Source organism: Carcharodon carcharias, chromosome 7 (genome assembly GCF_017639515.1).
Source record: "Carcharodon carcharias isolate sCarCar2 chromosome 7, sCarCar2.pri, whole genome shotgun sequence".
Lineage (NCBI taxonomy): Eukaryota > Metazoa > Chordata > Chondrichthyes > Lamniformes > Lamnidae > Carcharodon > Carcharodon carcharias.
This window is the reverse complement of record NC_054473.1, coordinates 131,128,180-131,145,025: the sequence shown is the minus strand read 5'-3', so window position 1 is coordinate 131,145,025 and position 16,846 is coordinate 131,128,180. Positions and strand designations below refer to the sequence as shown.

Below are 16,846 nucleotides of genomic sequence, written 5' to 3'. Positions count from 1 at the left end.
TGAGATACAGTGTTTTGGATGAGCACAAGCTTAGAGAGGGTGGAAGATAGGACACCAGCCAGGAGAGAATTGAAGTGGTTTAAGAAATCAGAGGATGTATTCTGACTCAGGCTCATGGTTGCACCTTAATCTGTGACATGTATGTTGGAACCATTTCCAAATGTTTTGGTAAATTTAGATTGAAACACCCTGATTGAAACACAGGACCCAGACTCAACTTCTAAAAGTTATTTCAACATTTGTTGTGAAAGAATTCTTGACAATTATTTTCAATGCATTGTGTTCATTCTTAATAAATATTCAAACCTTTCAGATAGAGAACAAACATAAAAGAATGGCCCTTTATTGTACAAGAACTATGTTAACCATTTGTCCCTAGTTCTCCTATAGGATATTGTCACCTTGGTGCAAAAGGTGGTTAGAAACAACAGTATACATTCATTATGGCATTTAAATACAGTCATTAATCTCCATGATTTACAAACAACTGATTTGTGACATCCCGCAAAAATTACACAATTAGTATGAATTTAAAATCAATATCAGAATATAATATAGTTGGCATAGATAATCATTTTCAAATGCATCATGGATTAAAATTTTTCCAAAGAATAATATTTTGAAAAGACAAAAAATGAAACTGATGCACTTTAACCTCTTTTCATTGTTGTTATTTCACATCTCATTACCATATCGGCCTTGTCATTAGCTATTTTAAGTTCCTTTTCTTTTATTTCCAGTTCTTTGCTGAGTGCCACAACTGATTCCGAGGCTTCTTTCAACTTCTGCAAACCAGTCTTCACTCTTTAAGAGAAAAAGAAGACAAGAACATTATTCACAGTTTCACTTATGCTTTTAAATAACGGAAAGAAAAAGAAACAAATATAACTGAATAAAATGGCCAACCTGAATGTGGCCAATCACAGAATGTGTCAGCTGTGGCTCAGTGGTAACATCATCATCTGAATCAGAAGCTTATGGGTTTGAGTCCCACTCCAGAGACTTCAGCACAAAAATCTAGGCTGAGGCTTTAGTGCACAACTGAGGGAGTGCTACATTATTGGAGGTGCTGTTTTTGGATGAGACATTAAACAAAGGTGCTGGTTCCCACTTGAATTAATTTAAAAGATCTCAAGGCTCTATAAGAGGAGCAGGGGAGTTCTTATGAAGTCCTGGCTAAAATTTAACCCTGAATTATCATTAAGAAACAGATTACTATTATTAGTAATAATAATAAGTTAGTGGTGATCGTTCAAGAATCACTGGAGTCAAGGAGTGTCACAGAGGGCTGGAAAATTGCTAATGTAACCCTCCGTATAAGAAGGGAGTGAGGCAAAAGATGGGAAATTACAGGCCGATTAGCCTGACCTCGGTCGTTGGTAAGATTTTAGAGTCCATTATTAAGGATGAGATTTCAGAATACTTGGAAGTGCATGGTAAAATAGGGCAAAGTCAGCATGGTTTCATGAAGGGGAGGTCATGCCTGACAAATCTGTCAGAATTATTTGAGGAGGTAACGAGCAGGTTAGATGAAGGAGACCCAATGGATGTTATCTACTTGGACTTCCAGAAGGCCTTTGACAAGGTGCCGCACAGGAGGCTGCTTAGTAAGATAAAAGCCCCTGGTGTTAGAGGCAAGGTACTAGCATGGATAGAAGATTGGCTGTCTGGCAGGAGGCAGAGAGTGGGGATAAGGGGGTCCTTTCAGGATGGCGGCCGGTGACTAGTGGAGTTCTGCAGGGGTCAGTGTTAAGACCATAACTTTTCACTTTATACATTAATGATCTAGTTGAAGGAACTGAGGGCATTCTGGCTAAGTTTGCAGGTGATACAAAGATAGGTGGAGGGACAGGTAGTATTGAGGAGGCGGGGAGGCTGCAGAAGGATTTGGACAGGTTAGGAGAATGGGCAAAGAAGTGGCAGATGGAATACAACGTGGGGAAATGTGAGGTCATGCACTTTGGTAGGAAGAATAGAGGCATAGACTATTTTCTAAATGGGGAGAGAATTCAGAAATCTGGAGTACAAAGGGACTTGGGAGTCCTAGTCCAGGATTCTCTTAAGGTTAACTTGCAGGTTGAGTCGGTAGTTAGGAAGGCAAATGCAATGTTGGCATTTATTTCGAGAGGACTAGAATATAAATGCAGGGACGTGCTGCTGAGGCTTTATAAGGCTCTGGTCAGACCACATTTAGAATATCGTGAGCAATTTTGGGCCCCATATCTCAGGAAGGATGTGCTGGCCCTGAAGAGGGTCCAGAGGAGGTTCACGAGAATGATCCCAGGAATGAAAGGCTTAACATATGAGGAACGTTTGAGGACTCTGGGTCTATACTCGATGGAGTTTAGAAGAATGAGGGGGGGATCTGATTGAAACTTACAGAATACTGAAAGACCTGGATAGACTGGACATGGGGAAGATGTTTCCATTAGTAGGAGAGACTAGGAGCCTAGGGCACAGCCTCAGAGTAAAGGGAAGACCTTTTAGAACAGAGATGAGGAGAAACTTCTTTAGCCAGAGAGTGGTGAATCTATGGAATTCATTGCCACAGAAGGCTGTGGAGGCCAGGTCATTGAGTGTACTTAAGACCGAGATAGATAGGTTCTTGATTGGTAAGGGGATCAAAGGTTACGGGGAGAAGGCGGGAGAATGGGATTGAGAAACTTATCAACCATGATTGAATGGCGGAGCAGACTCGATGGGCCGAGTGGCCTAATTTCTGCTCCTATGTCTTATGGTCTTATTACCGATCATTTATTTACTCCTGTAGGAGTTCACTGTGAACAAATTGGCTGCCACGTTTCCTACATTACAGAAGCGACTACAGGTTGAATTATGTCACTTATTGGCAAGTCATGCCATCAGGGCCGAAAGTGGAAGGCAGGCAGCAGGACTCAGAGTGACATATTGCTGGCGGCCAGATAATGACAGTGGCCTATCTCCAAGAGCTGCAAGCCAATCAACCAGTGCCATTACAAGAGGTGGCCATGCAGCTGGAGGCAGAATGCACCTTAGTGGTGGGACACCCCCAAAGACAAGTAAGGGTGGGGGAAGCCATGGCCTGGCGGCCAGGGCTGGTGATCGGGGTGCCGTTGCCACAAAGGTAGCCATTGCAGTTGAGGGCATACTCCATGGGCCATGGAGAGCCCGTCAAGGACTCACCCACACCGCCCCCCTACCGAAACCTATTGGAAGGCTCCAAGATTTTATCTAGCAGTCTCTCCACACAGTAGCAGGGAAAATGCCCCTAATTAGTCACTTAAATGGCTCAATTTTCCACTGGGCAGGCGGCCAAGACACTATTTTTCCCACCTTTGGCAATATGGCATGGCAGCGGGAAGACATGGGGTACGTCTGACTCCTCCTCACAGCATTTTGCCAGCCCTCCCATCACCCAGCCTGTCTCCAATGGGCAGGGAAAATTCAGCCCTGTGCTTCAAAATTATTTTATTGGCTGTAAAAGGTGTTATATAAACATAACTTCTTTCTTTTCTCATTTTTGCAAAATACACATAATACATTTTGAAAATGATCTGAGAATGTATATTGCAGGAATGGGCCAGCTTACGCCACCTTTCTGCCACAGTTTGCAGCTCTGATCGTTTCTCCTGGTATACAGCTTTATAGCCCTGAATGAAGGACAGATAGGATTTAGGTGTAACGTGGGTTGACCGCCGGAATCTGTTAATGCAAAATCAAAGCTGGTTATCCAAGTACAATTAATAATTTAATATTTGTGACAAATTTTCAGAAGCACAACTTACTACCTGCTTGTCATAGCTGCTACAGAAAATGTTTTATGACAGTGTTAATAAATACATTTAACATAACACATATATTTAACGGAAGCTATTACAGATAACTAAAAGTTGATAATTTTTTTGTATGTCTTGTTATTGTGCTACAGAGGCCAACTCAATGGTTTACACAGAACTGCAGGAGTGGCCTTTACATCTCAAATTCATGTTTCTTATTTCTGGGTAACTGGTATATAATGTATTTACCAAATTAAAATGCATTCTTCTTCAGTCCCAATGTAATTGACCATAAGAATGGCTATTTTCAAGTCATTCTTTTTAAAATACAATTTAACTAAAAATAAATTATAAAAACATAAATAATGGCTAAAAATTAAATTATTCCAGAGAATTTGCAATAGAAAGGATTCCCTGGAATGGCTTCAATAAATATCTGGGATAAAAATGAATACTAATGCATTAAGGGGAAACTCATTCTTGAAATATTTCCTGGTTGAAGGATCTACGTTGGGTGTCCATACTTCAGCATGTAGCTAAATAGATTCACCTGCCAGCCACAAATTAAACAGTGAACATAACTGTGGATACCTTTTGCTGTTGGAGAACCTCTGATCTTCAAAGTTTCTATGTGATACAGCAGATCACCAGACTGGAAGCTTAGTCAGTGATTTCTAAGGTTTCCAAAATATGATTATCCTATTGATGTTAATTGGGCCACATGAATTACTGCCCTTTTCATGTTTACAAGCGGACAGTGTTGGAGTGTAAGTGTAATTATGTCATGTGTAAAATCTACACTGCAGTAAACAATGAAAGGGGTTTTACAATGAGGGCAGGCTTCCCATACAGCAGCGTAAATTTCAGGGGTGAACCCACCTTTGCTTAGTCAGCTTGCCCTACTTGAATTTTTCAGGCAACAGTCATTTAATTAGTGAGAGACAGAACTTCTGTTCATCTTCAGGAGGACATCCTGCCTCATAGAGCTACCTGCCAATCAGAGGCTGGCAGCTCTGCAAGGAGTAGTGGCCATTGCAAGTGCTGCAGGTAGGCCAAAGAAGTGGCATTCAGCGATGGACCTGGTCATTCAGGTAAATCCGAGGTCTCGCTGGGGCCAGGCTAACAGCGGAGGGGGTGGGGCTGGGGGTGGGGGGAGGGTGCATGTTGGACAGGGTGGGGTGGAAGGGTGGATGTGAATGGCAAAATTTTGTGGAGGAGCCTCCAATTAAAACAGGGGGTCTGGGAAGGATGCACCTCCCCTTTCACTGGCTGGGGGCCTGCAGGGTTAACACCACTAGGCTACATGTTGGGCACAAGCCTCTCCTGTTGCCATTATATCGAACCTGTAGTGGGATGAAGCCTTTAATTGGGCATTAATTGCTCATTTTAGCGCCTCAATTGGTCCACAGGCAGGTGGACCCTCTCTGGCTGCCTGTAAAATTGTGGAAGAGGCAGGGGCGGGCATACCGGCAGCAGATGGCATGGTGCCCTAATTTATGGGTCCACCTGCCTGCTTTCTCACCGTGGGTGGCATGTAAAATTCAGCCCAATGTTTCAATTAGCAATACCCTGGAAATAATATCAAGATGTTCTTATTCATACTATTCGGATGTGAAAGATTGAAATATTCCAAATTTTCCATCTGTAATTTCTCTGAATTCATTGGTTAATCATCAATCAGTTGGTTGACTCACCTTTCAAAGTACAACACACATTTCTCTGCCACACCATCTTGGAAGGTACCCATACACCCCACCACTTGCTGTTTCACTGTCATAGTGCAATCAATCTCAAATGAGGACAAGAAGTGGTCGGACACTAAAGGAAAATAAATACAATGATTAAAACCATGGATATAACTGCACAATGCATGTCCTTTTTTTTAAGAAAACAGGATTCCACCCAGAATCTAGCCTGATTGGCAGACTTGGTTCCCTGTTGGGAGGGGAACACTCTCGAAGAAGCTGCAGCCCCAGGAGCAGGTAGCTACAGCATCAATGAGTGCAATGTGGTAATGGATCTTGGGGAGGAGGATGTGACGAGCCCCCAATTCCAGAAGGGGTCTGATCCCGAGGGATTTCCACTTGGTCTTTGGATGGTCTGGGACCAATGGTAGAATGCCAAAGATGAAGGTAAGCTCTGTGGGGCTGGGGGAAAGCATTCCTACGCTCGCTTGCCTACAAGCAGTGCTGGAACTTATAGTGCTTAAGCATATAGCAGTTCTCATTTCCCTTTAGCTGCATGATTTCCCGTGGCCTGGGAAACCCAGCTGGCCAGGGTTTTGCCTGGAATACAAATTAAATGTGAGGCCAGCATCTTCAGGATAATTCTTCACTGGCCTATCCAGCCCCTGGGAGAGGGTGGTTGCTCATGTCCCTGCCCTGCTTCTCTCAAGTCAAGAATTCTCTGGCTGGAAGCAAGTTGGAATCGGAGGTTGGATTTTTAAGAACAGTTACCTCCCACATGGTTGAGCTTAATCCCTATGGGGAGAATTTTTCGTCCCAGATTGGGAGTAAAATAGTGCATCCCGACGTCATCATGCTCTCATGCGATATTTTGTTCGACGAGCGAGCACAGGAGCCAGAGCAGCACCCACTGTTAATTAAGCAGTCAATTATGACCCTTAACAGTCCAAGTGTCTGCGATTTTTCCATGCTATGCGATTTTCCGCTCATTGCACAGGAAAGACAGGCAGGCGGCCAGCCGATATTTTCGCAAACCTCATCCAAGGGTAGGACAAAAAGGGTCAGCAGCATTGTCAATGTGCGTAGTGAGGAGTTTTGGAGATAGTTTGCTGCTGGTTGCTCACTGGTACTTGACAGCTTCATCTCTGTTCTGAGCTTCATTCTTAGCATTTCCAGGCATCACTTCAGGTCTTCTTGGTGTCTCCAAGGCCCCCGGAGGATTTTGACTGTGTGGACCCTTCCAGGTATCAGACAGTATTCTATTACCCTGGTAATGGGGATTGTGGCCTCTGCTGGAGGCACCTTCTCTGAGGAGCAAGAGAGGGCAGAAGGGAGAGGAGGCCATGTGTCCCTCTGCAGCTTCCAGGGGAGAGACCTGTGGAAGAAGAGGCACAGGCACAAGGAGCGCAGGGCCAGCAGGAAGTCCAAGGTGGAATGAATCACAGAAGATGCCACCATCCTGTTGCCAGGGTTTACAGGCGGTGATGCAGCTACCTCAACATGTCCAAAGTGCAATGCCGAAGGATGAGTTGCCTCTCAAAGGAGACTATGACCTCCATTTGTCTGTGATTGGGTCTGAGATCAGCTCCGAATGTATGGGTGGACACCCCATGCCAGTGACTCTGAAGGTCACAGCGGCCCTCAACTTCTATGCTTCTGGCTCTTTCCAGGGCTCAGTGGGGGATCTGTGTGGAGTCTCCCAATCAGCTGTCCACAATTGTGTCAAGCCGGTGACAGAAGCTCTGTTCGGGCTGGTACTGACCTTTATTCTTTACCAGACGGACGAGGCCAGACAGGCTGAGTGACCCAGAGGCTTTGCAGCAATTGCTGGGTTCTCCAGCATCCAGGGTGCCATTGACTGCACACATGTGGCCATCAAGGCTCCAGCGGGTCAGCCAGGTGCCTTCGTCAACAGGAAGGGCTTTCCACTCCATGAACGTGTAGATAGTGTGTGACCACAGGATGCAGATTCTGCAAGTCTGTGCAAGGTACCCTGGCAGCTCCCATGATGCGTACATCCTCATACATTTCGAGGTTCCGAGGTTCTTCAGTGCTCCAGCCCAATTGGATGGATGGTTGCTGGGTGACAAGGGCTATTCATTGAAGAGACTGCTCATGACGCCTCTCTGCCACCCAAGAACAGAGGCAGAGAATTGTTACAATACGGGTCATACCTCCACAAGGGCTATGGTAGAGAGGACCATAACTTTTCTCAAGATGCGCTTCCAATGCCTGGACCATTCAGGGGGAGCACTACAACACACCCGAGAGCGGGTTTCACTGATAGTGGTTGCATGCTATCCACAATCTGGCACTGGAGGAAGAAGATCTTGACGCAGATCCACAAACCACAGTAGATGAGTCCAGTAGTGAGTCAGAAAAGGAGCACAGTGAGGAGAATGCTGAGGGTATGGAGCCAGACCTCGGTAACCTCCAGGGAGGCAATGACACCAGGGACATCTTGATCCAACGCTCCTTCAGCAATGCTACCAAAGATCAGCTTCAAACACATGCCAGGGCCACCACCTCCATCCCTGATGTCTGAAAGGACCCTTTCATTTGAACACTCAGTGCCTGTGCAATAAAGTTCAGAGCCACTTGCGGCCAGCATTACAAACTGGCATATCTGCGCCAATAAAATTAAGAGGTGAAACACACAAGAACAAAATTTACCTCATTTTGAGAAATCCAAACTATTTACATAAAATTCTTTGGTCTTCATTCCCAGACCTATATAGATAAAGTAAACATAAAGGAACATAAAATCCTCCATGACCTGCTCCTCTTGTGCTCATGGTGCCTTTAACTTACACTTCCAAGTGTTATGTTTTGGTGCTCCCCCCTCACTGGCACCGGCATTGGAGACAGCTGCTGTCTTGTTGGCCTTGATAACTTTGGTGGTTGTCCTCTGGCCTGTGGAGCTTTTGCTGGCCCCACATGGGACGGAGCAGCCAGTGCCATGGTTGGCATCTCCCCAGTAACCGCAGCCCCATCAGATGCCACGGTCACTGGCGGAGGGGTGGAGGAGCTGCTGCCATCATCCAGAGTGCCCTGAGAAGAGCCTACAGAGACAACAGGCAGCTCGTGTACCAATGTGAGGTTGCTCTGAACCTCCCCGCGCACCATTGATGGATGGGCACCTTGTTGGGATACTGGGTGCCTCATCGATCTTCCACAGACACTGACCACCTGAGGTCATTGCCTGTGTGAAGGCTTGCAGGTCTAAATGCAACCCCAGTAACCCCTTATTCTGTCCCTGGAGCTGCCTCTCCTTGAGAGTCGCCACTCTCTCAATGGAGGAGGCAGTGCACTCGACCATGATGGTCAACACAGTGCTCAAGCTCCGCATGGACTCCTCCACAACGGAGACCATGGCATGCACACCTTCATGGATCTCTGCCAGATTCTCCTGCACAACTCGCTGGACATGCAGTATCTGCTGGCTAATGGACGACTCCAGAGGCCCATCATCAGCCTTCAACTGAGCATTGTCCTGGTCCCCAGCAGCCCTCTGACTGCCAGTGCCCTGGTCACTCTTTCCCTCCGCCTGCACCTCATACAATTGTGAAGTGTACCAACATGAACCAAAAAACTAGCTGCTGGTCTAATGCCCACTGAGGTGCTGGTATCTGTGCTGGTCCTCTGCTTTCAGGGTTGGCCCTTCGGGGTCCAGAGATCAAGTGTCTGTTGGCTAAAAGGAAATGTCATTAGTTAAAGTCATCACACTGTGACTGTGCATGCCAGTACCCTGGTGAGACAATGGAGATCTGCATCCTGGTGCCATCATCTTCCAATGATCAATGGAGATGCCAGTTGGAGGCTCACATCATTGAGGAGACTGCACTAGAACGGTTGCTCAATCCAAATGTCTCATCTCTGTGCACTGCGCTCTTATCTTCATCTGGCACCTTACCTCTCCACGCCCAGTTGCATGTGGGGTGTGCTGGCTCTTGAGCTCCAGGGCATCTTGATCTACCTTGAGAGGATTAGGAAGCTAGCGGGGCCTCCGACAGTCTGCAATCTTTCTATTTTGTCATGGGCTGTCTTCTCCTGAAACAACAGAGGACCACTGATTAGTCCACTCTGTACCTGCAGCTCAATTGCAGCCTGGCCAACTCCAGTTGAGGAACACCTGGCAGGGCACATCCAAGTCATGGGCCTCAAGCCACAAAGACTCAGTTCAAGCAGCCAGGGCTCACCCCTTGGCCAGGTCTGGTGTGATTGACAGTTGGCACTCAGACTCTAGCACCTCTGAGGTCCATGGGGGATAGCCAGACCTTACACATCTGCGCACTGACCCACGCCAACATGGTACTCACCCTTTCTAAGTGCAGGAGGTCATTGAAATGCTTACCCATGTGCGCCACACCACATCATGGCTGCTCACCATTGATGCCACCTCCTCCCATGCCCTCTTGGTGAGGTGTGGTGGTCTCCTCTTCCTATCCCTGGGGACAAGGGGGCCCCTCCTGGCAGCCACCTCCTCCAGAGAATGGCGAGGCACTCAGCAAGAAAACTGGGGGGGGGTTTGGGGGCGGGGTGCTGACTGCCCACCCGATCTGCCATTTTGCCTGCTGTATCCAGGTATCCAGCTGCACTTGGGTCCATCATGAAGGTTCATGGGACGTCCTCCACAGCAGGCTTCCAGGGGCTGTCTGGGCAGCTGTTAAACCGGGCTGCCATTGGACCCGGCGGCCAACAGGCCCCAGCCCCCACTCGACCCTTCGCAGCCAGTGCGGAGCCACATTTCATGTTAGATGGGCCTTAATTGGTCTGCTAGTGTGAAATTGCAGTCGGAGCCCGATCGCGGGCAGTGATCTTTTTCACAACCGTTCCTGGGCCTACCCGCCGCGCCTGCCCAACGAAGGGAAAATCCTGCTCCATTTGTGGCTTGACACAAAATTATTGACTCAATGCCAAACAGATCAATGGCCAAAGTCTAATTTTACAAAATATGTTTTATAACCTATCTCTATGACTCACTGCTCTATATTGGAAATATTATTATTCATTTCTCTATTAACTGGATTTTCAAAAAGGATGTCACAATGGCAGAATGGCTTCTGATATGAATGTTAAGGACAATCTGTGCAGAAAATGTCAAGACCATCATGTTGAAAACAAATCTGGTAATTTTACATTTCAACACCAGGTTACTGCATAATTTATTGGCCATTTAATTTCTATGAAACAATCTGTTTCTGTTTTGTTTCAGGAAGGAAAAGAATGATAAAGTTAATTTAAAACCGGCCTGTCTCCAAATTTAATACTTTAGTGCTTATGAGAAATGAGTCCAATTGGAGTCTTCCCTGTCCATTTATCAAGCTACCTAAATCCAATTTTGCTGATCAATTTGACTTTTTTCAGTGCAACATCATTCTTTAAAATATCAGCAAATTGCAATATTTTCAAAAACATTTTGTTTACTTAACATGAGAATTAGTTACCCTAATGGGTAGAACAATAAAAATCACATGTACAATGATGTTACTTTAAAAAGAATACCTCTGTATTACTGCCAGCATGTTAAATGGCTATTACTAGATTATTGCTTCCCAGACCAAATTAAAAATGAGTCAGTTCACCACTTTAACTCTTAGTCTGTTAAAAAATTTCACTTAGTTGAAAAAGTAAGTGTGATGCCCAGCTGTCTGAAGGTTAAATTAGGAGCTTCCCTGTTGATTGAGTGCAAACACTAATTGACCTCAGCACCCTGGATTCAGCGGAGGGATAAGAAAAGTTAGCCAAAATCCTAATCACTCTCCGGTGCCTCTCGCTGGAAAATGTACATTGCCAAACACTAAATGAAAACGGGATGCCTCCCATGATCAATTAACTCATACATGAGATCTGTTTGCATCAGCTTGAATCCCGAAATGAGTCAATAGCTGCAGCAAAAGAACGTAGAAAAATAGGTTAAAAAATGGCAATGAAAAAATAATTAAGATTAGCAAAATGACGGAAAACAGGGTAGCTCAGATTTTTAATTCTGAATAGTGACAGCAGTTACATATTGTCCTGTGTTGTGTGCTACATGTATAATCCTACCTGCAATTAGTGCATCCTTTGGCCAACGGCTAAACCAGTCCATGGTACACCCAGAAATCAGTGCTGGGAATTTCAAAGCTCGATTGCGGAACTTTTCTCCAACTGGTGAGAAACAAAGCACTACATGTAGGTTTTGCCGCACCCGGTTCATGAAGTAATCATACAGGTTCTCATTGGTTGGAGGTCTCCTTGGAAATTCCTGCTTCATTACAGGAGTGAGATCGTTGTTAACTTCGTCCATTTCATCTCGAGTAAACAGGTTTGAAACCTATATAAAAAAATACAATTAAAAGCAACTTGCCATGCAAATTCTCTGCAAGAAGTTCACCCATGCAAGGCATCCATTGGTTTTAAAGCCTGCAGCAAGCTCACCAGTGAGGTAGACTACACTGAGTTTATAGCAATTTTATGCTTGGACAGAAAACTTATGCCATCTTTATTGTATTTATATATTTAAGGAGAATAGAGAAATGCAAATTTCAACATGTTAGATTGGCTATTTTCATTCATCTGCCTAATGGAAACAAAATCACTTGTTGGTTCAAAGCTTGCATCTCCATCTGGTAAGAACATACATACAGTCCACTTTCCAAAACAGGAGAATTCATATGGTATGTTCCAGGAACCAATGTACAAAGTACATTGCTACAATTCCTTGGTCCCGCTATTAATTACCTAGATATTGGGTACTCTGGATCATAAGGAACATAAGGTCCACATGCTGAGATCTGACGTGAACTCTACTGAGGCCTTTTGAAAAGACACAAATTCCTTGATCGAGGAACCTCATGCTGTGAGCCACTCTGTCTTACACAGTAGATTCGAGAAGGTACTGCTGATGTATCTTTGTAGGTACTGATAGCCCGCCCTGACCATGCAACTCACAATTGGCGAAGGAGTCAATAGCTAACACGGATCGGAATTCTGCTCAGACAGTCTTGCACTAGCAAAGTGGCCCTGGCTGAAATCCAGGCTATTAATTGTAACACCAGTAAAGCATCGAACATAAAGGCTTATTGTTTACAAAGTCAGTTACAGAACTCTCACCAAACACATAATCAATAAAGGTTCACTTTTGGAACCCTGAATTGCTCATAGTTTTTTAAGTTCTTTGCTGCATTATGTGTAAAACGTATTCAATAAATTTGCCAAAGCCAATTTTTTCAAGGAACAAGAGCTTTCATGGAATATTTTTCAGTAATTTTATATTTATAAAATACTCGCAGTGTGCAATAATTCAAGTCCCAATTTTTCTCATCACATAAATAGTATTGTGATATTCAAGATTTGTGCAGTGATATTTTAACTTCTAAATTTTCGGTATATAGAGGTAAGATCATTGCAAGGCTGTACTTCACTCAAGGAATTTACATAATTGGCAGTGTTGGTGTAACATGGAGCAATTTGCAACATTTTAGGATTACAGGTTCTGTTACATCCTGTATTAGCATCACTGCCATTTGATACCTCATTCAGCACATACTGTCTTTTGTTGTAGGAGGAAGATTTACTTTTGATCTTCTCTCTCTTTTCACTTCTTGTAACCGAATGTTTCATCACATAGATTTGAACCATGCAACAAGTCTTCTGTAAAGATATTTAAATCCCTTCAAGGCTTTGATGATCCTTATCTTCGTAACCACCTCCAGCATACAGCTTGCCCCTCTCCTCCACCAGAATTCGCTGATACCCTGATTCTGGTTTCTTGCGCATACCTCCACTTTTTAACTACTGTTATTATGACAAAATTTAAAATATATTTTAACATATTTAACATATATGTTATTATTGTAAAATTTGGATGTGCATTGGATGCACCATTTAATTACAGATACTGTTTTGCCTCCAAAATGGCATCTGCAGTGCGTGTACATATTTCTGGTGTTGGCCATGCTACAGGCTATTTTAGTGAGGGCATGAGGGTCTGCAGGAAGTGTCTACTGCAAGTATGCAAATTAGGCAGATTGCGACATCAATCAGCGCGTAATGTTGATTTCCTGCCAGCGCTGGTACTTTGGAGCTCAGTTAATGCCCTTTCTTAACCTCACATAGCTGAACACACGTGCAGCAGATGGAAGGACCCCTCTACCAGGGCTGTTTAAAGGGATCATCAACCAGTTTCAGGTTGGTTACTAAAGGATTTGCTGTGACTGCGGAAGAGTTTAGTGGTTTCCAAAGCTGTTTAATTTGGTGAAGTCCATACAGAGTGGTGTGCTCTAACCTTCACTAGCAAGGACAGGAATAAAACTGTAGCATTTTTCAATAGGGCAGAAAATAATAATATAGGCACCTATTTTGGAAATACACCGGGAATGTTAATGACAACACCATACCTCTCCAGAGGAAAGAACATTGTTCAGGTACTCCAGAAAAGCTTCATCCTTGATATCATTGTCTGTAAAAATAAAAGTAACTCCATTTCCCTCCTGTCCAGCTGTTCTGTACAGAAACTTCAGATCCTCCAGAAAGTTTGAGGCACTGTATGACCTAAATATATATAAATAAAGTTACATATAGAAAGCTCCAGTACTTATTCTCTCGTGCTTCAGTGCTTTCTATTGTCCACTATATACATAAAAAAACATACAAATAAATGCACCTCCATGCATTTCTGGTAAAATGTTATTTTCTTAATTATTCAGTCTGGTTTATTAGGCAGATTACATTATAATGAGGACAAATTTCTGAGTACAGACTGCAGCTAAGAATTTTGCTGCAAGGAGTTCAGAAGTGACAAACCTATTGCATGCCCAAAGCCGGTTCTGAAACAAGAGGTCATCTTATGACACTCTGTTAAGTTCTTGAACTTAAATTAATTTAAACAGGTACAAATACAACACAAAGTGCAGATTGAAAATCAAAAGGAAAATCTATCCTACACCCTCTAACTTCCCATTGGTGGAAATGGCATCTCAATGTTGTAGCAGAGTCACATTCACTGCAACATGAATGCATGGCCCTACAACAAAGCAAAGTTCACTTTTAACCACCTTTTGCATGGGCAATGGCCAGGATGTCACGAGGCCAGAGATCACCATACAGATTAGCATTAGAAATTATAATTGTTAGTTGATGGGATTTCGCCAGATGCAGTAAAAGCAAATTTCTTACATTTGTTGGCTTTTCAGCCAGTTGTAATGATTATTGATTATTGATTAATGATTATTTTAGTCCAAAAATAGAAATGTATATTATATAGTTCACCCATGCAATATATGCTTATTGGAGGTAAAGTTTGCTATTATGTCGTGACATGCTGCTCATCCCAAGTAATATTAATACTTCAGTTGTGAGTTTACCTTGTGAGTGTGACTTGGAATGTCTGGTATCCAGCAATAAATGAAGTGAGTCTTGTAAGGCTCTGTTTGCCTGACCCACCCACACCAACAAGCAAAGCATTACCACGAGGAGTTCTGATGATACGGGATATCTGTAAGTGAATCCAAAGACTAAAGTTAAAATGATAATCTTATCACCAAAAAAAATTGAAGAAGTGTAGGTAAGAGTGTCTGAGTGGTGGATGAATATCCATTACAAAATGTTCAAATATGATTTACAAATACAAACAGCAAGCTATAATATTATGTCACACCATAAAATTCATTTAGTTTTCACTGTGTGGATTATCATTAGTGTTAATTCCAGCTGTGCAAAATTCTCTTTTTTACTGTACACTCTCCTCCACCCCCCAGATACATTTAGAAAAATGATTGAGGTTCAATTTGGCTCAATGTTGGAGGCGTGTCTTTGGCTGCCCCAGCCCCACTATCTGGAATTGCCTTCCTAAACCCCGCTGTTGCTCCATTTCTCTTTCCTCCTTTAAGAGCTTCCTTGAAGCCCACCTCTTCAATGAAAAAATTGGTCACCCACACCAACCCCATCTTCTTAGCTCAGCATCCATTGCAAGATAAAATTATGGTCAGGGTTTTCCAGTCAGCGAGCGGGAATGGGCCCAACACACCAGCGTGTAAAATGACGCGTGATGACATCGGGAATGCGTCCCGACATCATCACGCTGTCTCACGATGTTTCATTTGGCGGGCGCGTGCCAAAGTTGGCTGCGCACCTGCCAATAATTAATAGGCCTAATGAGGCCATTAACAAAGTAATTAATTTCAGGTTTACGCATCCACAAGCGGAGTGAGGTTTCCTAAAGCCTTTAAGAATTAAGTAAAAAGTTTTTCTGAAAAATAAAAACATGTCCCATCTCATGTGACACAGTCATATGAGGGGACATGTTTCATTGAATTTTTATTATATTCATTTATCGTTTTCAAAAGCAGTTCAACCTCTCTGAGGCAGCTCCATGCCTCAGGGAGATTGAAGCACTCTTGCGTGCGCACACGCGAAAGAGTGGTGGACCCGACTCTCCCTTCTCCCCCTGCCCGCACAGGTAGCGCTGAGCTCTACTGCTTGCATATTAAGCTGGGCAGGTCTTAATTGGCCCGCCCACATTAAATGGCAGCGCGGAGCCGATCGCAGGCAGCAGTCGGCTCTGTGACCACCCCTACCCGCTCCTACCGAGCCTGCCCGACGCGGGAACAATTCAGGCCTACGCCTCTGAGGCGCTTGTTTTCTATGTTAAAGACATTGTACAAATGTAACTTGCTGAATTCAAAATTGCGCTGAAACAATACTAGCACCCTACTTTAAGAAGAATGTCAAGGCATGGAGAAGCAGCAGGAGAGATTCACAAAAATAAAGTCAAGGCGAGAGGCTTGAGTTATGAGACCATAGAAACTGGGGTTCTTTCCATTAGAGAAAATGTCAGAAGGAGATCTGACAGAGGTGAAAAATTTGACAAAGTATGCTGGATCTCAAATATAACCTGGAACCCTGGTGGCCTTATAAGGAACAGAGCCTCTGTCTCTGTACTCAGTCATACCAGTTGAGAGATGGGACCAGGATTCCATAACCTGGACTTCCCTCTTCCCTAGTCCATAAGGGGCCTGGTTTAAGACTGGAGGCCAATATGTCAAGAGGGATAAGATATATCAGTCTCCAGAAGAATGTAAACAAACCCCATCTTGGATGGAGCAGCAGTGGAAGGTTCCAGGTTAGAGTTGCAGCCTGACAACACCACAGATGAGGGCAAACATTTTTTTAAATGTTAGAATTGCCTCCCCCTTACACACAAGGAGTTGATAAGAGGACTCCATGGAGTGCAGCGAAGGCTTAACACAATTTCTTGGCTTCAATGGCAATGGGCCAGAGAATCTCCTGGCCCATGCAAATGATACGCCCCCTCCACTGACCCTGCAAACTCTGGTGGAGTAGGCCTTGGAGGTCAGTAAGTACATTACAAAGATGGCATCAAACAGCAACAACCTATCAAAACCTGAAACAAGAAAACAGATT

The 16,846-nt window shown here is 44.0% G+C and overlaps 1 protein-coding gene across 1 annotated transcript in view; it reads right to left on the bottom strand.

The window, feature by feature from the left end:
• The window catches only part of LOC121280052 (dynein heavy chain 5, axonemal-like), a 336,766-nt gene that overhangs the window by 88,713 nt on the left and 231,207 nt on the right, over positions 1-16,846 (bottom strand). Inside the window, exons 55-60 of the mRNA XM_041191681.1 lie at positions 14,788-14,918; positions 13,822-13,975; positions 11,489-11,756; positions 5,450-5,573; positions 3,574-3,681; positions 690-804 (exon numbers count right to left, since the gene is read on the bottom strand). Coding sequence (XP_041047615.1) covers positions 690-804; positions 3,574-3,681; positions 5,450-5,573; positions 11,489-11,756; positions 13,822-13,975; positions 14,788-14,918 — 900 coding nt within the window. The remainder of the gene's footprint in view (positions 1-689; positions 805-3,573; positions 3,682-5,449; positions 5,574-11,488; positions 11,757-13,821; positions 13,976-14,787; positions 14,919-16,846) is intronic.